This window comes from Oreochromis niloticus, linkage group LG3, assembly GCF_001858045.2.
Source record: "Oreochromis niloticus isolate F11D_XX linkage group LG3, O_niloticus_UMD_NMBU, whole genome shotgun sequence".
Classification (NCBI taxonomy): Eukaryota; Metazoa; Chordata; class Actinopteri; order Cichliformes; family Cichlidae; genus Oreochromis; species Oreochromis niloticus.
In genome coordinates this window covers 57433248-57458741 of record NC_031967.2, presented here as the reverse complement: position 1 = coordinate 57458741, position 25494 = coordinate 57433248, and the positions used below count along the sequence as shown (strand labels likewise).

Sequence of the window (25494 nt, the reverse complement as noted above, 5' to 3'; positions counted from 1 at the left end):
AAAGTTGGCATTTAAGATTTTACCTTGCTTTCATCACTTAAGAGAGAAGTATAAAAGTTCCCACTAAACACTGGACATCAGATAAGCGTGCAGATCATGTCTATATTGGGTGGGTTGGTCCATGACCAAGTCTGGACATCTATACGACCAGTGTTGGGAAGGTTACTTTTAAAATGTATTCCATTACAGAATACTGTATTCTGTAACGTATTCCGTTACGTTACTCAATGAGAGTAACGTATTCTGAATACTTTGGAATACTTAATATATTATCGTGCTGTTTACAACTACGTGAATGTACTATTGCTGTGATTTATTACTGTTACTGAAGGTCCGCGGCTCCGAACCGTAGTAAAGGGACCTCTGGCTAATACGGTGGGTTCCGTGTCGGGCTGGTAGCCGAAAACTAGCTTTACTTTGTTGTCTGGGTCAACTTTGCTTGCCAGAGACAGAGAGAGGCGTTGAAAGACTGCTCCGACGGAACTTATTTTTTCCGGAGGAAAACACAAACACAGTGTGCAGTTGAGTCTTAATAGCTTACTTACAACTGGGCTCGTCAGGCACTCTTCTTGGCTGCAGTTGTTATTATTATATTTACATGCTTCCAGCTCCCGTTTTTGCTCCGTGACAGCTCGGACTTTTCCTTTCTCTCCCTCCCTCGCTCACAGACGCATAACGGGTATGGTAGTCCATTCTCCCTGCAGCACGGACTACACTGCCCATCAGGCTACATTCTTTAGGGCCATGCCTATAGCATTCTGCCTTTTAGCTTAGCACAACAACAACAACAACTAAAGCGCTCTCTCACCCAGGAAACACAGAGAGAGAGCGTCACCCTGTAACCATGGCAACCGTAATGCTGCCCGCCTGGAACAACAGAACATAGCTGTCAAACAAAACCCAAACAGTCCTGACCCGCGACAATATGAAACAGGGAAGTACCGCCGTGTAATCCATTTATTTCAACAAAGTAACTATATTCTAAATACCACCTTTTTAAACGGTAACTGTAACGGAATACAGTTACTCATATTTTGTATTCTAAATACGTAACGGCGGTAAATGTATTCCGTTACTCCCCAACGCTGTCTGCTGGAGGGCCTGACTAGCCCATCTAGCCTCAAGCCAAGTCCGCTGGAGGGCCTGAGGAGCCTGTCCAGCCTCATGCCTCGTCAGCTGGGGGTCCTGGAGGACCCAGCAAGCACATCCTCACATCTGCTGATGCTCTGGGGAGGTTTGTTCAGACGTTACCTGCTGAATCATCCCCTGCGACTTCTACACCGTTGCCTCCAGCCTCACCGCCTGCAGCCTCCACATTGTCGCCTGCAGCATCACCGCCTGCAGTATCACCGCCTGCAGCATCACCACTGTCAGGTTCCGCAGCCGTCCCGCTGCCGTCAGGTTCCGCAGCCGCCACGCTGCCGTCTGGTTCCGCAGCCGTGTCTTCATCCCCGCCTGGTCCTGCCTCGTCAGCCTCGTCCACACCTGGTCCTGCCTCGTCAGCCTCGTCCACACCGTCATTAGTTCCAGCTCGTCCTGTTCCGCTTCGCCTCTGCCGGCCGCTTTCCAGACCTCTAGCTGGGCGTCATGGCCGTCAAGGCCGGCCTCCGGAGAGAGTTCGTCACCACCGCTGGCTTCGCGGTCGGCCTCCTGAGACAGTTCGTCGCCACAGTTGCTGTCCGCACGCCCAGACCTGCTCTGTTGCCGCCACTGCCTTCTGCGTGGCCGGCCTCCTGATTTGTTTTGTCGCCGCCGTTGCTGTCCGCAGGCCCAGCCTCAAGAACTATCTTGGTCCTTGTGTTGTCGACCCCCGGGTCGACCCCCAGACCTTACTGTGGAATCATGAGTGCTCTTTTTTGTGTTGAACTGTTTTCTTGTGTTTTTGGACTAATCTTGTGCTCCTTTTTTTTTCAAGGAGCACAATATGTTAAACTTTAGTGAGAATGTTTTTTTTAAGCATTTAAAATTTTTTATTAAAGCTTAATTCAAACATTTCAACACTATTTCTTTATTCCATTTTAAATTTAAGTCTGATAAAACCTCATTTAAATTAACTTTTACTGTATTTTGGGGTAAAAATTAAATCATCAGTTATTGTGATTATCGTTAACAATCAGAGTCGGTTGCTTTAACAGATCATCACAGACGGGTATATGTCAAAGTTTATTTAGGAAGCTGTTTATAAACCACTTTAGGTTTTTTACTGGCAGCAAATAATCACATCTATTTTTCTCTGGGGTCAAAAATGAACGTGTCTGGTTTGACTATTTATAAAGCATAGGGTATAAAATATCATCCATCCCTGTTTAAAATTTTTATTCGACTTTATTCCAACTCATTTCCTGACATTTTTTCTGTGTTTTGGCATGGTAGGAACACCAGGGCATGGATCTTAGTGAAGGCAAACTTTCATGAGAACAAATGTGTGTCCATATCTGACACAAGTGCAAAAGGAAGCTCAGGTTAATTCCTCTGTACTGGTCCAATCATGGACAGCTTTCTTTTTCTGCAGTTGCAGGCCAAGGGCGTATGAAGTAAACAAGTTGTTACAGGTATTATTTTCATTTGGGGACCTTCTGTAATGTTAGGGACAACTCGCGTACCCTGACTGCAGGCCAGACGGTTTGCCATCGTACACTAGCATGTTCCATGTACAGCTGCACCTGGCATCACATACTGCCCATGTTTTTATCTCATAGTTTCCCGGTTTACTTGGGATGTCCAGTTGGAATGGACACGTTTAATTTTACGTTTCCTTTATTTTTTCACGAGTAGCACATGTCTCCTTGTGTACGACCCACAAACCTTACTGGACATAAAAGAAGGACTTTCTCATCATTTTCTGCAGTTCAAGTTTTGCAACACGGACCCTCCGTTTGCAGACCCCCCATTCATCTCACCTGAGACGCCTTTGTTCTCTGGCCCTGGAGGCCACAAACGCCGACACAGAGGGAGAAGATCTGGCGTTCTGGTTCGAATGAGACGGCGCACTAACAGACCGCCGCTACCCAGTTTATTACTGGCTAATGTGCAGTCTCTGGAGAACAAGCTGTGCGAGCTTCGGGCACGGATCTCATTCCAGCGAGAGATGCGGGACTGCTGCGTGATCTGCCTCACAGAAACCTGGCTATCGGACAAGGTACCAGACTCCGCAATACAACTACCGGGGTTCTCTGTGCACCGCGCGGACAGGTCACAGGATCTTACTGGGAAAAGCAGAGGCGGTGGTGTGTGTTTCATGATCAACAACAGCTGGTGTTATTATGCAAACATGCACCCGCTCAAATCCTTCTGCTCACCGGACATGGAGTACCTGATGATTAAGTGGCGGCCATTCTGGCTACCGAGAGAATTTACAGCAGTGATTATTACGGCTGTTTACATTCCCTCACAAGCCGACACTGACCTTGCACTCAGGGAACTGTACAGCACGATCAGCAGTGAGGAAACCATCCAGAGGTGCCGTTTATCATGACCGGGGACTTTTATAAGGGAAACCTGAAGAAAGTTTCACCAATACTCCAACACATCAATTTCAACACTCATTGAGACCGGCTACTTGACCACTGCTACACCTCTTTCCGGAATGCGTACAAAGCCCTCCCCCGCGCCCCATTCGGCCAATCAGATCACCACTCCATCCTGCTCCTGCCCGTCTACAGGCAGAAGCTGAAACAGGAAGCTGCAACCCTGAGGGCAGTGCCCCGTTGGTCGGACCAATCGGAGTCTACGCTGCGGGACTGTTTTGATCACGTAGACTGGGAAATGTTTCACGTGGCTGCTAATGACATCGATGAGTACACAGACTCAGGCTACATCCACATGTACCCGGGTATTTTTGAAAACGCAGATTTTGCAAACGGCGTTTTCGGTCACTGCAAACGGCGTTTTCGGTCACTGAAAACGGAGATTTCTAAAAACGCCTGCCAGGGTGGATATTTTCAAAAACTCCATTTTTGCATTTACGTGTGGACGAGAAAAACTGAGAAAAGGCAGCGTCAAAGGTGTGCGCCGTTTTTGACGTCACACTGTGCGCCACGTTATTGTTTCAGTGAAATGAATTTCTACAATACTGTTACTGTTAATTGTACTCTCTGCAGTTGTCAGGTTTATATTGTTGATTGTTTTTTATGTTTAGAAATATCTACTCATATATGCTTAGAGTTGTATAATCAATGTCATGTTGGTAGAGGTTTGATCCTTAATAGTCTGCAAAGACTTTGTGTGCATTCCAGAGTTCTCTGCCATTCACACCCACATCCTGGGAGCATGGGAGAGGTCGTACCTTCTCTTATTGTTTTATTGTAGGATAAACGTAACTATGTCAGTTTTAGTCTAAGTGCCTTTTGTTTAGACGAACTGCTTGTTAGGTTTATATAATGGATTGTCATTTATGCTTAGAAATATCTACCCATATATGCTTAGAAGTATAGTTGATGGCATATTGAAAGAATGTCTCATCCTAGGAGGTCTGTGTAGCATGAAGAGGGGAGTGTGTTCACTCCTCTTCAGAGTGTTCTGGCATAGATCACACGCCTCCATTTGGAGAGGTCGTATCTTCTCTTGCTGATATATGGTATAGCAAACACACGGGCCTTTTGTTCAAATGAACTGCTAGACTCCTGGCACCAGCTTTGGGGAGTCTTCATGGGGTCACATCATGACACCCCCCCCCCCCCCCCCCCACACACACACACACACGCGCGCACACACAAGGTATTCTTTGTTCACATGCATACCTATGTAAGATGTCATATGTTAATGAACCTATGCATATTCATGTGACCACAATAAAAGAGCAGTGTTACGGGACAGCGGACGAGAGCAACTGGGGTCAAGCGAAGGAACGGCGTTTGTACAGTTCTCTCCCGTGCATGTGAAACATAAAGAACTTTGCCTACTTCGTGTCTTGCTTGCTGTGTAATTACATTGCCTTTAACGTTCCAGCGAATAGGTTCAAGCTACAAACCCATCATTAATTGGTCCTTCGAGGCTGGATCCCTGAAAGAGTGACGTCAGCCAGGAAGTTCCTGTGGATTAGCTGTCTGTCTTTCCTCCTCGATGAATGACGATCGGCGGGATTCGAGGCTGATATTACACGCTAAGCAACACCGAGTAAGTTTAAAGAGTCCGACTCTATAACCGGACGTCTTCGCTGGCTGCGTGGGGCGATGTTCGTGGCCGCTTAGTGGGGCAAAAATTCGCCGTCTTAGTGGGGCGATGTACAAAACCGCTCAGTGAAGTTGTTGTACAGAAGCATTAAGTCGCAGAGTTGCGCAGTTCGAACTTTTTTTGGTTCACCGTCTTAGTGGGGCGAAATACAGACCACTTTGTGGGGTCCTGTAATAAATTCTACGCCGCTCAGTGGAGCGTTGAGAGTTCCGCGGAGTCCATTTGTGGTGGACAGTAGGCCTATTTTGTGTTGTTTGTGTAAGTCTGTGTCAGGCACGTGGTCTGTGACGCCGGTTGTTGTTGTTATTATGGGTTCCCTAGCAAGTAAGACTGCCTCACAGGGAGACGACACATTTATGCAAGAATTTACTCCCAGCAGTGCGAGGTATTTATATTCTCATAACTGTCCTGAGCGCTGAGGCCGCTGCCTTTATAGCAGATGAAATTTTGTTTCAGGGACAGGTTGGAAGAGGGCGAAATAGAGGCAGGAGTAGGAGTAATAGAAGCTCACGGCAATTTAGGGGGAACCGTGGAAAAAGAGATGATAAGTGCGGGGAAATGGGCCACCACGCAAGAGAGTGTCCTCCTCGCGTGCCTGAAGAGTATAAATGCCCTGATGCAAGAAACCCCTAGTGAAATACATGGCAAGTACCTGTTGATACTGCCAACACACGCACATGTATAGATGATTCTTTAGATTGCCCTGATCAACAACAGTCTGTGCTCCAGACCATTAATTTAACTAGTTGCTAACAGTAATCTGCATTAAGTTTAGGGTTGCTCAAATTCAGTACAATGACATATGAGATGACGTAAAATAGGTAAATATTTAAACTAATGACGTGCATAGAGGCACTTGACCTGTTTGAAAGACTGTCGTCTTATTATGAGCCATTGCTGAGATATAGAGCACACCTATGAATACAACTAATATGCTCAACCCTGTATGAAGCAGCTGAAAACTACATGATGGAGAAGCTGAATTTAATATGAAAGTGTAAGTCTTTGCCACTGTGGGCAAAGCACGCAACCACTGTGTGAGGTTGCGTTGCGGTCTCTTCTGAGCTGATGAGCAAGCTACACATTATCAGATCAGGAGCTGCTGAGAACTCATCAAAGAGAGCGAAACAGAACTATGATAACTCGAGTATGTAGCGTATCCGTGAGTTCAACTTCGTCTTTCAGATGCGCAGCAGTTTTCCTGTATCTTGACTCATGTGTGTAGAGTGTTCATAGCATCAGCATCATGTTTTTGTTTATTTGTTTTGTTGGGTTGAAAACTAACTATATAAACTTGTGATCATACTTATGGATCACCATGGCACATATCATCAGCCATATGTTTATTTATGCGGTTGAAAAAGTGAGTGTGAATGTGTCTGGCGTCGCAGTGTGTGTGTGTGTTGTGTAAAAGTAATTGTCTCCAATTGTGAGAGCGGTGATTCTGCAGGTCACCAGCTAGTGTAAAGAAAAAAAAAGAGTAAAAAAAAGACAAAATTTACATTGTAGATGAAAAATAATCATAGGAAAAAGGTTTTGTGTTTATCAGCCAAGAACAACTACAATCTCATTTTCTGCTTTTAAGAAAGGAGAGTTCACGAAAGACAGAGAGAGAGTTCTGTGTGTTGGTTAAGCAGTGAAGAGACTAATGAAAATGTCTTAGTTTTGTCACTTTCAGGTGAAAAGCAGACCTGAATCAATTTTCCACATGCAGCAGTCGGAAGAAAGTTATAGTTTAACACCATTGGAAACATTCAGGCCAAGTTTCTGGCTAACTTATTTACAGCGCATGTGTCCCTCATCCTCACAAGCGAGCTCTCACTCCTCCCTGAAGACAAGGAATGCAGCTCCAAAGAGCAATAACATGGCAGATAAAGAGACAGCAGCAAAGTCCTGAGCAAGGAGTCCCAACAAGCAGCAGCTGTGTGGACAAACAGCATCGGAGAAGAAAAACAAACCCATCATTCTGACTGATTGGATGAATGGCACTGTGTTTCCAACAAGCTGCAAATTCACTGTGCTTGTGAAAAGAACATTTGAGGAGAAGGTCATGACGAAGGTCATGGTTGGTCAGTGCTTAGCAAACCTACATACTCATGTAGGTTTGCTAGCTAGCGCGGCTAGCTGGCTAGCAGCAACATCGTAAGAGAACTGTTGCTAATATGGCATGTCTTGATAAAACGAGCAGATATTTAAAGTTTGCACAGCTACATTCTCGCCTGAAAATATCTTAAAAGTTTATTTTGTGATCTAGAAACACTAATAAAAGCAATATATAAAACGAAGTGGTGTCTGCCATTCTTTCACTCGGTAGAGGCGTGCTATGAATTGTGGGATATGGAGTTTTCCACCGAGCATACACCCTTTTGGCCGTACTTCTCCCGGTATACCACTAGAGAGAGCCAACACACCACAAATGAAGTCTGTTTCTATGGGGCCAAAAGATGAATCTTTCTCATGGGCCTAGAAATTGGCCAAAATTTGCACTACAATCTAAATTTTTTTTAAAAAACTATAAAAGTCATAAACACCAAAAGTCATAGCATATTAGTCCAGATCCAGCCGCACAAAATGATATAAGATATGTAACTCTTGTGTCAAAACTGTGCGGCCGATAAGCGCGGGAAAATTTGCACTAAAATATTAATATTTAAAAAACTAGAAAAGTGATGAACACCAAAAGTCATACGAAACTTGTCTCAAAACTGCGGGGTGAGTTACGCTGCAAAATTTCAGGCGGAAACTAAATATTAATAATAATAATAATAATAGTATGAAGAATAATAAATCCAACGAATAGTAAGAAGTGTGCCTCTTGGCATAGGCACACTTAATAAAGAAATTCATTTCCCCTGTTTGACAAAGTTAGTATGTTTAACATTGTCTTCAATAAATATAGACCTCATAAGGAAAAGCATGCAATGTTACATACAGCCACATTCTTATATTCGTTACTATTAATTCACCAACCTACATTTGGTTTTCTATTCCTTTAGAATGTAGATAAATATTAGATATTTAGTTACTGCAGATGCCACAGAGAGCAAATCTTTGTTCTTTATGGAGAACCAGTGAGGCTGTTTGGACTTTCCTATGAAACATCAGTGCAGGAGTCTCTCAGTACATCTGTTTATAGTGAGGGACAAAGAAGCAGCAGAAACAGACAGAGAGAAATAGAAAAGATGATGCAGCAAATAGTCTGCAGCACTTCCTGGAAATCACATGACTGTAATCAGAATAAAGGACAGTAACAGACTGCATTTCCTGTTTGTGATTGAGCTGATTTTCTTTTTCATATTGTGTTATATAAAGTCTGACAGCTTTGAGTTCTTCAAATGATAAAAAAAACATTAAATTCATTAACATGATGTGTTTTCACAGATGAAACCAGCCAACAGTAAATAAAACGCTTTACACTAACGCTACATGACATTCATGTGTGACCAGCTGAACCACTTAGTGGTTACAGTTACTGGTCAATCCACTAACACTCACAGACTTGTGTCAACCTGTCAGATTATCTAAAAAACTGAAATATGTCATTTCAAACACTTACTGCTGTTCCTCAAACACTCTTCCATCAGATGGAAAATGAATACAATAAAAGGCCCAATGTCAGTCTCCCAGCTAACCCTCTCAGAATTAATTATTTATTTTGTGCAGTAACTTTGTTATATTTAACCTTCCTGTCGTGTTCGTGCTTAAAAATCTGCCAAAAATGTTTTAGTACGACTTTGGTAAACTTCGTAGTTAACATTGTCTTCAATAAATATAGACCTCATAAGGAAAAGCATGCAATGTTACATACAGCCACATTCTTATATTCGTTACTATTAATTCACCAACCTACATTTGGTTTTCTATTCCTTTAGAATGTAGATAAATATTAGATATTTAGTTACTGCAGATGCCACAGAGAGCAAATCTTTGTTCTTTATGGAGAACCAGTGAGGCTGTTTGGACTTTCCTATGAAACATCAGTGCAGGAGTCTCTCAGTACATCTGTTTATAGTGAGGGACAAAGAAGCAGCAGAAACAGACAGAGAGAAATAGAAAAGATGATGCAGCAAATAGTCTGCAGCACTTCCTGGAAATCACATGACTGTAATCAGAATAAAGGACAGTAACAGACTGCATTTCCTGTTTGTGATTGAGCTGATTTTCTTTTTCATATTGTGTTATATAAAGTCTGACAGCTTTGAGTTCTTCAAATGATAAAAAAAACATTAAATTCATTAACATGATGTGTTTTCACAGATGAAACCAGCCAACAGTAAATAAAACGCTTTACACTAACGCTACATGACATTCATGTGTGACCAGCTGAACCACTTAGTGGTTACAGTTACTGGTCAATCCACTAACGCTCACAGACTTGTGTCAACCTGTCAGATTATCTAAAAAACTGAAATATGTCATTTCAAACACTTACTGCTGTTCCTCAAACACTCTTCCATCAGATGGAAAATGAATACAATAAAAGGCCCAATGTCAGTCTCCCAGCTAACCCTCTCAGAATTAATTATTTATTTTGTGCAGTAACTTTGTTATATTTAACCTTCCTGTCGTGTTCGTGCTTAAAAATCTGCCAAAAATGTTTTAGTACGACTTTGGTAAACTTCGTAGTTAACATTGTCTTCAATAAATATAGACCTCATAAGGAAAAGCATGCAATGTTACATACAGCCACATTCTTATATTCGTTACTATTAATTCACCAACCTACATTTGGTTTTCTATTCCTTTAGAATGTAGATAAATATTAGATATTTAGTTACTGCAGATGCCACAGAGAGCAAATCTTTGTTCTTTATGGAGAACCAGTGAGGCTGTTTGGACTTTCCTACACTGTAAAACCTAATAAGTTCACAGAACTCAAAAATTGTTGTGTAACAGATTACACAACAGTTTTTTAGTGATGTTTTTAAAAGTTTTAAGTTTAACTAAAATAAAAATTCCAGTTGCAGTTGCCTTAAATTACCTCAATGTTAACTTATAAATGTTGACATTCCTCAACTTATAATTAGGGAGCAATAAACTCAAAATATTTAATATTTTTCAACTTAATTAAGGTGGAAAATACACTCAAAATATTTTACATACTGCAACTCATAGGATGTGGGAAATAAACTCAGACTTTTTCATATTTTCTAACTTATAATATGGGAAATAACACTTAAAATCTAATAAATATTTTTAAAATACTGTGGGAAATACATTTACGAATGGTTCTAAACTGTTTGCCCAGTAAATTATAATCAGCTAAAAGTGTTAGAAAACATGAAAGTAACAACACTAACAATTTAACAACTTTTTTTATTAAACACAATGTGCTTTTAAAAAGGCATAGATAACGGAGCTCACTCATAAAAAAGTGCTTCATAAATAAAACAAAAGAAAAAGACTCCCAGGGTCTCCATCTCAATTCTAAAATTAAATAACATTTTCAGTATTAACAGCAATTGCAGCTATTAGAACATTGAGGCATTTAACACTTACTGTACCTTGACAGCTGCAGCTCACTTATAAGCTCAAGTTTCTTTGGGTATTGTAGGTCTAGTGCATAGATGTACCCAAAGAGCAGGAAAAATGAGTCAGCCAGATTTATGGGACCATTCACAAGTATTTCATCCTCAACGACAATGCAGATGCTTTCGGGACTGAAGAGGGCCGAATCAGTAGTGTCATCCGTGACAACTGTCAGCAGAGCCACAGGAGTGACAGTGAGGTCTGGACCATCTGCTGACTGCAAAACACAAATAATACAACAATGAGTTCAGCCCCTCAAGGACACAAATCATGCTATTGATTAGAGGTGTGAATCTTCATAAGTCGCACGTTTCTTTTAGGATTATAATGTCAACGATTTAATTTGATATGGCGATACATCATGATGCATTACAATAATCTTAATTTGGGTTTGGTTTCAAAACATATTGAAAACATTTATTTAAGCATAATAAATATATGTCAAGATATTTGTTTTTGTTATTTACCAAACATTTCTCTGACCACAACATGGCACCCCCCAAAAAATAGAACACTTGAATTTTAAAAGGGAGAGAGTTTTTATCTGTGGATTTGTTTTTGTTTAATAATCTTTCAACTATTTTCATGTTTTCTGGTTTATGCGTAACAATCTTCTTGCAATCTTATTCAACAATAGTTGATATATGGGAGAAAACAAGTCAGATGAGGACAGTGTTGAACCTCCTTCCTGATATACACCCTGGTTCTCCTTGAGTTCTGAGTGATATATTCGACTGAACAGCTAGGCAAAGGGGTTGATGCTGAGGGCAGTACACTTACATCACAAGTCCTGAATAACGTGGAGGCATCTTCACGCAGGTACACAGGAAGTGCACGAAGGACGAGGGCCCGTCTTGTATTTACATCACGCTGTTCCTAGATGAACATACAATATCTATTAGAATAATATTTACACAAATGCAGAGTAAAAACAAAGTGTTGGATAGCCATGTTCTGATTGTCATTGTTATAGATCAGGGGTGTCCAAACTTTTTGTGTAACGGGCTAAAGATGGTAAATTCAGTATTTTGGATAACTGTATTTTTAGTAATACACATTTTAAATTAATACGTTTCCATTGTAAATACATCAACAACTCACAAAGGAAAAACTTCCAAATGTAAACCAATTTTTACAAAAACAGTACTTGTTTGGACTTCTTTAAATTGAAGCTGATAAATCTTTTTAACACAACACTTTTTGAAAGGATACATTTTGTCAAGATTTCCTTCTCCTAAAATGACAACCTTGTATCTATGGCATAATCACTTCATCACGGGGCACAGTTGAAGCAATTGACACTATGGCTTCTTACAGCTGTGTACAAACCATCTGTTAATGTAATTCTGAATTATGTGAAATGAAAAATTTACCTGAATGTCATAAATTCTCATGAGCTTTGCTAGCTCCTCTGCAATCTTGCCAGTCTTGATGGCCTTGTCTCGGAACAAAGTGATGAGTCTAAGCGTGTGTCTGTCCAGCTCCTTGTAGAATTGAGTGTGCAGGTTAACACTGTTGATTCGGTGGGACTCTGCAACCACCTGTACATGAACAGAAATACACAGAAATGAACAAAGATGAATTAGGAACAGAATTGTGAATGTATTTTAAAAAGTTCTCAGGTTAGCAAAACCAGAGCAATTCTAGTCAGAACCAAGGCCAAAATAGAAAGTTATTCGTCATTCTTTGTAATGTTATCTAAAGGAAATTTAAATAAATAAACTTCTAGAGACTTTGTTTACTGTGAATGGGGAAAAAATACGTCACAGAGTGATGTGTTGTCATTTTACATCTGTCATTTGCTTTTTGGTAAATTGTTTGAAAATCTAGACTTTTAAAAACTGGGAGAACAGTAAAGAGACAGACAGACATACACACACGTACACATATATGCATGTATATATACATACATATATAGACATATTTTATATTTTATTTTTTACCTGTGACTCCATAAGTAGGACTGGCCATCTGTCCACGACGTCTCTCACTCGTGGAGCTCCAACAATTTCTTGGCGACATAGTGCATAGGTTGTGTCCATGAGGACATAGTGAAGGCTAAAGTCCCCATTCAGTCTTGGCTTGAACCTCTCTTAAATTACTTCTTTCAGCTCCTCCACTGACTTTGGTCGCTCAAGTAGAGTAAGTTTCAGCGCAGTGTCTCGTTCAACATACACACACAGCACATGCTTCTGGGCAGCAGCCATCTTTTGGTTCCTGGGGAAAACAAACAAACAAAAAAAAAACCATTCATTTTTATGGAGAGTAAAGGTGATACAAACAACGTACACAAGTCCATAGCCTCACTTGGAACGATGGGAAGTATGGAAAGACACCTGCAGGAGTGAGGCAGTTTATTCATGGACCCACTGCCCAGCCTTGACTTGTAGAGCTCGCTTAGTGGAATACCCCTCTAAACTGTTAAAACGATTTCCAGATTATCTCACAACCACATATTTGAGACTACGAAAAAATACAAACATGTGTCTAATCATGATAACACACTCATGTTGTTTAGCATTGTTCGTTTCATGCTAGCACACACACACATAGCTCAATAGTGTAAACTACTGACTGTGTAACGCGGACACTTATTGAAATAAGTATACTCACAATACGCACGTGCATTACCGGCGAATACGACAACCGGTAGAAACGGACAGTAGAAAGTTTTAGTAGAAAGTTCAAACGCATGGAGCTAGAACTGCCACCATCAACTTCCCGGGCAAGAATACAATGCATTATGGGAAATGTTGTCCCCCACGGAAAACCGCCAAAACGTTACACCGTTGTAATTTGAAATAAGATTACGTATTTGTCACATTCGAAAACTTCTAAAATTACAATTACTTGGATTCAAATTTATTTATAACAAACATTCACTGTGCACAAAGTACGAATATATTTCCAGTAAAGAATAAAAAGACTGTTTATCGAAATTAAATTTAAACAAAACAAAAACACGTTAGACTTACCAAATTTAGGGCAGTTGATGAAAAAAATTAAGGTGGTGGTCGTGGTGGGTTGAAGTTGGGGACTCTTAATCCACACGGGCTGGCCAAATCTTCCCCGCATCAAGGTAAATTCAAGATGGCTGACTCGGCTTTCCTGAGGGAGCGACAAGACTCCACCCACCAGAACGTCACTAATATATGCCTCTTAAACTTTTTGAGCGTTCCAAACAAATTAGCTAAAAAATATTGAGCCCTATTCAATTAAAGTTGCATAAAAGCCAACAGAGCTCGATACTTTATAGTTTGCTCAACTACAAAACGACATTTGAGTGTTATGAGCTTATTAGTTATGAGCTAGAACAACTGTTAGGGATTACAGTGTATGAAACATCAGTGCAGGAGTCTCTCAGTACATCTGTTTATAGTGAGGGACAAAGAAGCAGCAGAAACAGACAGAGAGAAATAGAAAAGATGATGCAGCAAATAGTCTGCAGCACTTCCTGGAAATCACATGACTGTAATCAGAATAAAGGACAGTAACAGACTGCATTTCCTGTTTGTGATTGAGCTGATTTTCTTTTTCATATTGTGTTATATAAAGTCTGACAGCTTTGAGTTCTTCAAATGATAAAAAACATTAAATTCATTAACATGATGTGTTTTCGCAGATGAAACCAGCCAACAGTAAAGGAAACGCTTTACACTAACGCTACATGACATTCATGTGTGACCAGCTGAACCACTTAGTGGTTACAGTTACTGGTCAATCCACTAACGCTCACAGACTTGTGTCAACCTGTCAGATTACCTAAAAAACTGAAATACGTCATTTCAAACACTTACTGCTGTTCCTCAAACACTCTTCCATCAGATGGAAAATGAATACAATAAAAGGCCCAATGTCAGTCTCCCAGCTAACCCTCTCAGAATTATTTATTTATTTTGTGCAGTAACTTTGTTATATTTAACCTTCCTGTCGTGTTCGGGTCAAACTGTGTGGGCACAATATTAACTTATCTCCTTTCATAAATGGTTGTTAAGAGTTTTAACTGTTGAAGATAATAATAAAGGAAGTACTGGAGCCTTTGTTTTCAGTATCTAGAGGATACAACCAGGTCACCTCTGATCATGTCTGCAGATACTTCACCTTCTGATCTGTCATTGTGATGGTGCAGAAAAGACTTAGTAGAGCTCATTAAGAAGTAAAAGAGAAAAAAAAACCGTATTATAATATTTTTGCTTTAGTCGACAAGAGAAAGTCTGACTTCGTTATTTGTAGAAACGCCATCAGCATTAGTCCGTTTGCAGTTTCGTGTTTCCAGGAGAACCAAAAATAGTTTCAATCAGACAGATTAGTGTCAGTGTTTCAAACATGAGTCTTATGGATATTATTTAAATAATGTATTGTTAAATACCTCAGACCCATGCCTCCCTATCTTAAAGAGGAAGGTTCTTTTTGTTTCTCACCTGCAGACACAAACACGATGACACGCAAGTGACCAAACCAGAAGAAGGGCGTAGAAGTTAGAGCAGCCATTTCCGTACATCCATGTATTCTGTGCCCGGAAAACCCGAGTTGTCTTGCGGACGCGCATGTGGGTGTGTGTAACCCAGAATTCCGATAACTCTCCCAATAGAAAATAGTCCAAAGTTAGTAATAAAATATTGCTTACTAAAACATACTGATGTCAGCCTCTTAAGGCCTTTTAATACTACTGGTCACGTGACCAGCAGTATTAGAAAAATAAGTGTTGTACAGCTCTCTCCATGTTTTTGTCTGGCTGAAGGGGAGGGGGACGCCTGCCGACTCGAAGTTCGAGTCTCCGGAAGGTATGTGTTCGGTATGGTCACAAGAACATTGGCTCGAGCGCACTGTTGGGAAGAAGCCGGCCAAGCCCTGTGTTCGGTCCAAGTACATCACAGGGACAGCGGTTTGGGTACACTGTTGGAGTCCATTTGTGTGTACTGCACGCAGTGGCGGTGTTTGTTCCTTGGTCCGTAGAAGGCAAGGAACCTCACGGGGGATGCATCGTGTAATAAAATGGTATCTAGATCTGGTAGAACAGCAGACATTCCACCGGGCGGCCAGGGACAAATCTCAATATTTGACTGTATGATTAAGAAATGGGGAATTGGGTGTATGAAATATGTTGTTAAGTGGCAGAAAGAAAATGAGTTTCTTGGAAAGGGATCGCTGAGTGTTAACTAGTTAAAAAAGTAGAGGAACAGTTGCGGGAGGAGGAAGCAAAATTGTTAAAGAAAGGGAAAGTTAAAAGCGCTGATTTGGGTAGGGTAAGCGATAAGAAGGAATGTTTGAAAATGTGGATGACGGCGGCAGAAAGAAGGGAAAAGAAAGCAGCTCTGAAAGAATTGCCTAGAGAAGTGCATGGAAAGGAGGCTGACGCAGAATCTGCCTCAGCGCCTCTTCCACCTCCGTATAACACAGAGAGCAAAGCATTATTTCCCTGTTCACGCACTGTTTGTGCTTCTCCTTGTGTCCCAGTACAGGCTGTTTAGCAGGGCCTTAAGGCCGATACATACCTGGACTCCTTTCCCTCCCCATCCCGCTCTGCACCACACGACTCACTGCCAGAAGACGCAGGAGCCAGTTCAGCGACTGAGGAACGGCAGCACCGCCAGGAGGAAGCGGGAAAAATGACATTCAGACCCAGCAGAGGGCCGAGAGGGGCTGAAGAGACGAAAGGGAAAACACAGGGACGGAGGATTGAGAGAGGAAGATGGAGAAGTAAGGACAGCCGGCATGAATATTACGTCCTGCCTTTTGCCATGGGTCAGCCTGAATATTGTCCCACTGATGATGAGTGGGATGATACAGAGAGTGCAGACAGCTGAGAGGAGGTCGAAAACCACCAGGCCATGCGGAGGACGCGAAGGCAGCGACAGGCGAGAGGAGAAAACCTGCAGCTCCCGATGGTGGAAGTGGCGGGGCCCGAGGGACCCATTTTAGTTCACAGACCGTGGAAACATCAGACATCATTGACACCACAAGGCATCTACCTGACCCTCTCGTGTCGGGTGCAAGGTTCGGTGAGCAGCTCCTAATTTTCTGCCAAGAATATCGTCCCACGGGTCAAGAAATTAGACGCGCAGTGGCAGGCAAGCTGAAACCATGCGACCTGAGGAAAATATCACTGCACTTGCCTGATCCAACACTGAGGATACGACACCTGACCTACGAGCATGGAGAAAACCGTGAATATTGTACTGCAGTGATAATAATAATAATAATTAGTACCTAATGGATAAGCTAAAGGAGGTTTTCCCAGATAAGGTGGACATGTCAGAGATTCAAGCTTGCAAGCAAAGAAAGGACGAATCTGTGGATGATTTCATACATCGCATGACAACTGTGTTTTTAAGCTAATAGTGGAATACCCAAAGATGACATGACCAGTGCCACCACCTCCACATATGAGTACCATCTCTGCGGCCATATTTTCCGGGGACTAAGACCAGATGTGGCAGCTGAGGTGAGGCGTTCATATGTGGGGGGAGAAGATGAACCTCGGCTAACAGAACTGTGACGCCATGCCCGCCATGCTCAGAACCACCTTGACGAAAGAAAAAGCAAGAAAGAGGGAAAACTGAGTGTTGATCTCCACAACGCGGCCTTAACGCTGTACAAGACTGCAGCGAACCCGCGGAGTGGCTTCCACGGTAAAGGCAGCTGGCGCGACCGAGACCGGGGAGGAAGACGTGATCGAGGACACGATCGACAACGATAACAGTGGGGAGGAGACCCAGATACCTTTTTTTTTCCTGTGGTGATCATGGACATTGTTTTCAGTTAGGTTTTTACTCAAGTTACAACTTGTTAATATTGGTATCAAATAAGTCATCTCACACCCTCACTGACCGAAATCATTCAGTACAAGTGGGTCACACTTGTACTGTTGTACAGATGTCACACTACCTCTGAGGTAGTGTGACATCTGTAGTGCTTTTCTACATTGTACATTAATAAATTAATGAGTGTGACTTTAAATCCAGATAGCTAATGACTTTTATCCTCTGATGACACTACTTTCTTGACTTTGTAGGGCATAACATTTGACGCTTCAACCTAGTACTGTGACTTAAGAGTTTTGTACAGTGGTGATGCTAACTACCTCAGGGAGGTAATCAGGTAACCTCATAAGAAGTATATAAGTGTATAAGAATCTTGGTGTTCATATTGGTAACATGTTTACATATGTATTTGTTATACGAGAAAGTCTCGAAGAGAATAACATTAAATTTGTATGTACATGAGTGTGAAAGACCATAATATAAATACACACACACACTCACACACACATATATACAAAATTGTTAAGGTGTGTAACACCAGAGGTTCAGTATGGCTAGCTTTGGTGATGTGAACGCCACATGAGGGAGGTAATAAGGCATATATAACACAATTTTCATGTTAGCCACAGAACATGCAGGGCAGCTGTCACCTCACAGCAAGAGGGTTACTGGTCTGAACCTTGGCTGAATAATAGAATAGAATAGAATAGAATAGAATAGCTGGTGACTCTTAACTATCCTCATCCTCACCATCTCTATGTACCCCGTGGTGAACTGCCTGCTTATCTAAGGTGTACCATGAGTATCACCCAAAGACAGCAAGGATAGGCTACCTGATTTGCACTGCTTTAAATATTTTATTTTGATGCACATGCTGCTTTCTTTCCAAATTTGCATTATATGATTGTTTTTTCTGCAGTATATAAAAATTAGTATCTCAAAAATAAAACTATGAAGACACTCAAAATAAATTTCCTGTTGTTGTAAACTATTTTTTGCAACTTTTTTTTTTTTTGAGGGATAAACCTCTTAAATTTCTCTAAGCAGAAATATATGCAAAAAAACCAAAAAAAAACAATAACGATTTTCATGTTTTTTTGTAGTTTATTGCACTTTTTTGCAATTTATATAGTTAACTTGGACTTAATGCATACATATTATTTAAATTTGGGCTATAACGGTTGTGTTGATGTATAGCAACTTGAAATACTCCCAAAAATGGCACTACAGCATGTAAAAATACAACGTAAGCTCTGGCGGACTTGGTTCTATGTTAGGTCTTAAAGGGTTAAAAGCATTTTAAAAATCAGTTTATTAAATTAGAATTCAAAAATGAATTTACAAATGCAAAATTTGTTCTACAATTAATTATTTAAGCAAAGAATTCTTTATTTCAATGCACATGGCTCTTGTCGTCCTCCATACACAGGCACTTACTTTGTATTGCTTTTCACTCACAGTGAGGGCTTCTGGATCCCGTCAATCATCATCCAATTGTATTCAATGAATACAAGCACCACCCATGTGTGTGTGTACATGACTTCCTGCTACACAATATATGCTTACAACTGTTTAACCACATTTCTTAGTTATCCAAAGGTCATCTCCGCACACCTGTATACGGCTTAACTTTAATGGTTCACCATATGCAAGCATAGGCGAGCCCCTAAATGGACGGAAGTGGGCATCCTTCACAAGATAAGGAAACCAGAATCTCACATGGAATGTGCCTGCAGTTTAACAGCTACATATAATTACCTCCCCCAGCATCATAGATGTGTAGGGGAGGGAACGGGAACGGAAGAATATCTAACCATAAAGTTTAAGGCACGGTTTACAAATTTAAGTACAACAATGGCAACATTTAACAGTTTACTCTGACATATATAAATATTTCTTCATTTCTTCTCTCTGTCTCAGGTCTTGCCTACACATCACATGTTTAAAAGGAGGGGCTAGAAGGAGTCTCTTATACTGTAGTGAGATAAAGAGGAAGTTATTCGACAGCAGGACAGCCGTGACACACAACCTGATACACAGACATGTCTGAACAAGAACTTCCACTGGGTAAGGACATTTAAACTGACTTTTTCAATGTACATTTAAATATGACAAAGAAAAGATCTTTCCAGTGTCTAATCTGCTGAAGTTGAATTAAAAAAATACATACAATCTTAGTGTTCAGGAAAAGATAACTCTTTATGTCAAAATACCAGAAAGTTGATTCTGTTCATCCGGATGTAGTGTTTTCGTCCAGATGAACAGAATTAACTTTTGGGGATTTCCTTATATAGATTTTTGAGCATGCATTAAGACATTTATGAATTGTTTTCTTTCATGATGAAAGGAAAAAAAACTAAAATTAAAACTAGAGAACAGAAAGTTTTAGCACTTTGAAGAGTGAAACTAAAAGCAATATTCGTGAGAAGAACGTGTTCTGTACAGGGTTGAAGTTTCACATATCAAACAGGTGATAGGCAAGCATGTATGTTATCCAAATTCAATTTGACACACTGCTACGCGGAACAACAGTTCATATTAGTTTCTCTGTAATAATTTCATAAATACATTTTTCAAAAACTCGCCCTACCACCCCTGCAGGCGGCCTTCATCCTTTAAGCTCGAGTCCTTTACCAGAGGCCTGGGAGCCTCCACAGTGTCAAAGAATTTCTCTCAGAGTTTCTCTTTATTTATTTAATTATTCATTCAGTGACTTAATGTCTCCTAGTTTGGGCTGCAAAACAACTGAGTAAAGCTAACAAATATTTGTTTTCAGATTTTAATCTGTAAAAATGTTCATTTTAGAGAAAGAAAATAGTAAAATGTGCCTTTTTCACCAACATCAGTTAAACGTTCATAAAATTTTTCAGCAGTGTTTGATGAGCCAGAACAAAAAGAAGAACCAGAAGAACCAGATGAACCAGAGTACAGGATTGTGCTTCTTGGAAAAACTGGAGTTGGAAAGAACAAAATTGGAGATGCCATTTTAGGAAATAATAGAAATTGTTTTGAGTCAACATCATCAGAGTTTCAGAAAGAAATGCAAGAGTTTGGGGGTCAGATCCTGACTGTAGTTGTTACTCCAGATCTGTTTGAGAACAGACTGACTGGCGTGAATGTTAGGAGGGAAATCCATAGATGCATCTCCTTTGCTGCTCCTGGTCCCCATGTGTTCCTGGTTGTGTTTCAGACTGGCAGCTTCACAGAAGAAGATAAAGAAATAGTGAGAAAAATTCAGCAGATGTTTGGAGAAAAAGCGGCACGTTATATTATGGTCTTGTTCACCTGTGGAGATGATCCAGACCCAGCCAGTGTTACCATAGATGAGTTTATTAGTAATAATCCACCTCTGGGTAACTTCATCAGTCAGTGTGGAGGAAAATATCATGTGTTTAACAACAGAAAGGAGGATCCCGCTCAGGTCAGACAGTTACTGCAGGAGATCAACAACATGGTTCACAGAAATGAAGGAAGCTACTACACCAGTGAGATGTTCAGACAGGCTGACTTCAGGATTGTGCTTGTTGGGAAAACTGGTGTTGGGAAAAGTGCATCAGGAAACACCATCTTAGGACAAAGAGTATTTATTTCTGCACCAAATGCTTCCACGACAACAGCAAAGTGTCAGATGGACACAGGTCAGTTTGATGGTCAAATCCTGGCTGTAGTTGATACTCCAGGTCTGTTTGATACCAGTAAGACTGAAGAGGAGGTCAAGACAGAGATCAGTAGAGCCATCCCCTTTGCTGCTCCTGGTCCTCATGTGTTCCTGGTTGTGATTCAGGCGAACAGATTCACAGAAGAAGAACAAAAGACAGTCAGACAGATTCAAAATGTGTTTGGAGGAGAAGCAGCACGGTACACTATGGTCCTGTTCACCTATGGAGACAATCTGGAGCATGATGGAGTCACAGTAGAAACATTCATAAAAAATCCAGCTCTCAGTGAGTTCATCCGTCAGTGTCATGGAAGATATCATTTTTTTAACAACAGAAGTGGAGACCCTGCTCAGGTCAGAGAGCTGCTGGAGAAGATTAACACCATGGTTCAGAATAATGGAGGAAGTTACTACACCAATGAGATGTTTGAAAAGGCAGAGAGAGCATTTAAAAAAGTGGAACCAGACCTCAGGATTGTTCTTGTGGGAAAAACCAGAGCTGGGAAGAGTGCAACAGGAAACACCATCTTAGAGGGAAATGTATTCAGATCAACATCATTTTCTTCCCCAGAAACATTAGAGTGTCAGAAGGAAACAGCTCTGTTCGGCTTTCAAAAACTGGCTGTAGTTGATACTCCAGGACTGTTTCATACCGGGTTTACCTTAGACCAGTTCAACAAAGAGATCAAGAAATGCATCTCATTGGCTGCTCCTGGTCCTCATGTGTTCCTGATTGTGGTCAGTCCAGAAGAGTTTGAAAAGAAAGAACAAGAAACAGTGAGAATCCTTCAGGAGGTGTTTGGAGACAAAGCAGCTCGTTACACCATGGTGTTGTTCACCCATGTAGATGATCTGAAGGTCTCCATAAAGGAATGCATCATTGAAACTCCAGGTCTCAGTGAGTTCATCGATCAGTGTGGAGAAAGATATCATGTTTTTAACAACAGAAGCAGAAATCCTGCTCAGGTCAGAGAGCTGGTGGAGAAGATCAACACCATGGTGAAGGAAAATGGAGGAAGTTACTACAGCAATCAGATGTTTGAGAAGGCAGAGGAGGCCATAAAGAAAGAGGTGGAACGACTAATAATGAAAGAAAATATGACACCAGAAGAAGCAACATACAAAGCAGAACGGAAAAATAAGTTTATTCAAGACAGAAAAGTTGCAATTCTTATAGGATCGGTTCTTGGACTGGGTGTTGGAGTTGGTGCTGGAATTGGTATTCCAGCTCTTTTCACAGCTGCTGCTGCTGGAGCTACAGTTGGACTTGTAGGAGGTCCAGTGGGAGCTGCAGTAGGAGCTACAGTTGGAATTGTAGGCGCTTCAGTGGGAGCTGCAACAGGAGGTATAGTAGGGTCTTCAGTGGGAGCTGGAGTGGGAGCTGGAGTTCATTTAATTCCTGCAGCTAAAATAAAAAACAAGGCTTGTGTCCTGCAGTGATATGCAGTGTTATTTGGCAGCAGCTCATTAACATCAACATGAATATACAGAGTGGAAATCTAATTTTAGAATTATCTTATTTGACTCTGCATTTATTGATTATTAAATGTATTTTTACAGAATAAGGAAATTAATCATTAATAATTGATTATGTCATTACGAAGATGTTATTGAACTGAAACAATCAGCCTTTAAGATGATCTAAAATCTGTTTTGAAACTGTTTAAGGGAATAGAACAAGCATATTTTTAATAATGTATCATGAATCAAAAATTACTGATGAAAATTAGTTTTCTTATGTTGTTAATCAGAATACTTTAATTTCTGAGCAAATTAAATAATAAAATGATAAAATAAAATAAGGGAAATCCAACAGTTCAGAGAAAAACTTTTATTGAGAGGTTTTTGGTGATTAAAGTGACAGAACAGCAGAGATATTTGATTAATATTTTCTCTGGACTTTGTCTTTGTTCTGATGTGTTAATAAATAAAAACATGAAATGATGTAAAAGTACCGTAATTAAAATTTTAGTCTACAAAATATCATCTGCAAATTCAAAACAGCCAGCTAACGTTTTTGTGTTTCTGCTTGATTAAAAACATTATGATTAAAACATTTTAATCTGCAGTCTATGATCTCAACTTGTTTTCTGGAACAGACCCAGGACTTCCACTGATTTTTACTCTGTTCTTGCAGTTTAATACTGAACATAGGGTTTTTTTTTTTCCTGTTTTTATAGATTACAGCTCACATTCGGTTTAGTTCAATTCAGTTTTATTCATATAGTGGGATGCGAAAGTTTGGGCAACCTTGTTAATAGTCATTTTCCTGTATAAATCGTTGGTTGTTACAATAAAAAATGTCAGTTAAATATATCATATTTAAGGCACACACAGTGATATTTTAGAAGTGAAATGAAGTTTATTGGATTTACAGAAAATGTGCAAAAAATTTTTAAATAATATCAGGCAGGTGCATAAATTTGGGCACCACAAAAAAAGAAATGATATTAATATTTAGTAGATCTGCCGTTTGCAGAAATTACAGCCTCTAAACGCTTCCTGTAGGTTCCAATGAGAGTCTGGATTGTGGTTGAAGGTATTTTGGACCATTCCTCTTTACAAAACATCTCTAGTTCATTCAGGTTTGATGGCTTCCGAGCATGGACAGCTCTCTTTAACTCACACCACAGAGTTTAAATAATATTCAGGTCTGGGGACTGAGATGGCCGCTCTAGAACGTTGTTTCTCTGCATGAATGCCTCAGTGGATTTTGAGCAGTGTTTCGGGTCGTTGTCTTGTTGAAACATCCAGCCCCGGTGCAGCTTCAGCTTTGTCACTGATTCCTGGACATTGGTCTCCAGAATCTGCTGATACTGAGTGGAATCCATGTGTCCCTCAACTTTGACAAGATTCCCAGTCCCTGCACTGGCCACACAGCCACACAGCATGATGGAACCACCACCATATTTCACTGTAGGTAGCAGGTGTTTTTCTTGGAATGCTGTGTTCTTTTTCCTCCATGAATAACACCCCTTGTTATGCCCAAATAACTCAATTTTAGTTTCATCAGTCCACAGCACCTTATTCCAGAATGAAGCTGGCTTGTCCAAATGTGCTTTAGCAAGCGGCTCTGTTTGTGCTGTGGGCGGAGAAAAGGCTTCCTCTGCATCACTCTCACATACAGCATCTCCTTGTGAAAAGTGCGCCGAATGCTTGAACGATGCACAGTGACTCCATCTGCTGCAAGATGATGTTGTAGGTCTTTGGTGCTGGTCTGTGGGTTGACTCCGACTGTTCTCACCGTCCGTGACGGAAAAATCTCAGATAGACAGAAGTGACTTCTGTCTATCCGAGATTTTTCTTGGTCTGCCATTTCAAGCCTTAACTTGAACTGAGCCTGTGGTCTTCAATTTCCTCAATAGGTTCCTAACTGTGGAAACAGACAGCTTAAATCTCTGAGACAGCTTTCTGTATCCTTCCCCTAAACCATGATGGTGAACAATCTTTGTCTTCAGGTGATTTTAGAGTTGTTTTGAGACCCCCATGTTGCTACTCTTCAGAGAAAATTAAAAGAGGAGGGAAACTTACAGTTGACCCCCTTAAATACTCTCTCATTATTGGATTCACCTGTGTATGTAGGTCAGGGGTCACTGAGCTTACCGAGCCAACTTGAGTTCCAATAATTAGTTCTGAAGGTTTTGGAATCAATAAAATGACAGTGCCCAAATTTATGCACCTGCCTGATTTTGTTTAAACAATTATTGCACACTTTCTGTAAATCCAATAAACTTCATTTCCCTTCTCAAATATCACTGTGTGTTTTATACAGTTACTATCGTTATACTATACAGTTACAGTTCCTAAACAGAAGTAACGGAATACATGTACCGCCATTACGTATTTAAAATACATATGAGTGTGGCAGCACGAGGTGGAAATAAAGTAAATACTCTTCACAGTTTTAAAAAGACAACACCACCCTGGGAATTTCACCCAGAGAATACTGGAAGTAACACTAAATCACCAAAAAGGCACTTAGGTTCGCTATACTCAGTACAGAGACGAGGTTCAATGATAAACAAACTGACAATTTATTAATAATTATTTAAAACATCATATAAAAGCACAATCATAAATATTCATGTACAAATATGCTTAAAAAGGTATTCAGAGCCGAGGCTTACCAGTGGAGGGGCAGGGATGCCACACACAAACTAAAAAAAGAAAACACACCAAGACACAAGTGCAGCACACTATCACACACTCACACTAATAAACTAAACAAGGCAGGTGTGTACACTCAAAGGATCCCACCACCAAGGCACCCTAGTCTCCTCCACGTCGGCGCTCCGCATCTGAATAAAAGAAACAAAGAAGATTTTAATATATTACAACAAACTAATGTGTAGCGCTGGGGGATAACCCAAC

The 25494-nt window shown here is 40.6% G+C and overlaps 2 protein-coding genes across 8 annotated transcripts; one reads left to right on the top strand and one right to left on the bottom strand.

The window, feature by feature from the left end:
* Positions 1-10526: 10526 nt before the first annotated feature.
* On the bottom strand, positions 10527-13918 carry LOC109201457 (uncharacterized). 6 transcript variants are annotated; one of them, XM_025903694.1, is made up of 6 exons: positions 13315-13918; positions 13009-13119; positions 12645-12918; positions 12075-12242; positions 11482-11577; positions 10527-10918 (listed from the first exon to the last, which is right to left on the bottom strand). In XM_025903694.1, the coding sequence occupies exons 3-6, from the start codon at positions 12741-12743 to the stop codon at positions 10661-10663; spliced, it is 621 nt and encodes a 206-aa protein (XP_025759479.1). In that variant the 5' UTR covers positions 12744-12918; positions 13009-13119; positions 13315-13918; the 3' UTR covers positions 10527-10660. The 6 variants fall into 6 exon arrangements, with proteins under 6 accessions (XP_025759479.1, XP_025759494.1, XP_025759473.1 ...); XM_025903709.1 differs by having other exon boundaries at positions 13038-13119; XM_025903688.1 differs by having other exon boundaries at positions 13677-13918.
* A 5498-nt stretch (positions 13919-19416) lies between these two features.
* Positions 19417-23368, top strand: LOC100690625 (GTPase IMAP family member 8-like). 2 transcript variants are annotated; one of them, XM_019357077.2, is made up of 2 exons: positions 19417-19532; positions 20336-23366. In XM_019357077.2, exons 1-2 carry the CDS (start codon positions 19508-19510, stop codon positions 22561-22563), a joined length of 2253 nt encoding a protein of 750 aa, XP_019212622.1. In that variant the 5' UTR covers positions 19417-19507; the 3' UTR covers positions 22564-23366. The 2 variants fall into 2 exon arrangements, with proteins under 2 accessions (XP_019212622.1, XP_019212623.1); XM_019357078.2 differs by having other exon boundaries at positions 19429-19532; positions 20339-23368.
* Positions 23369-25494: the final 2126 nt, after the last annotated feature.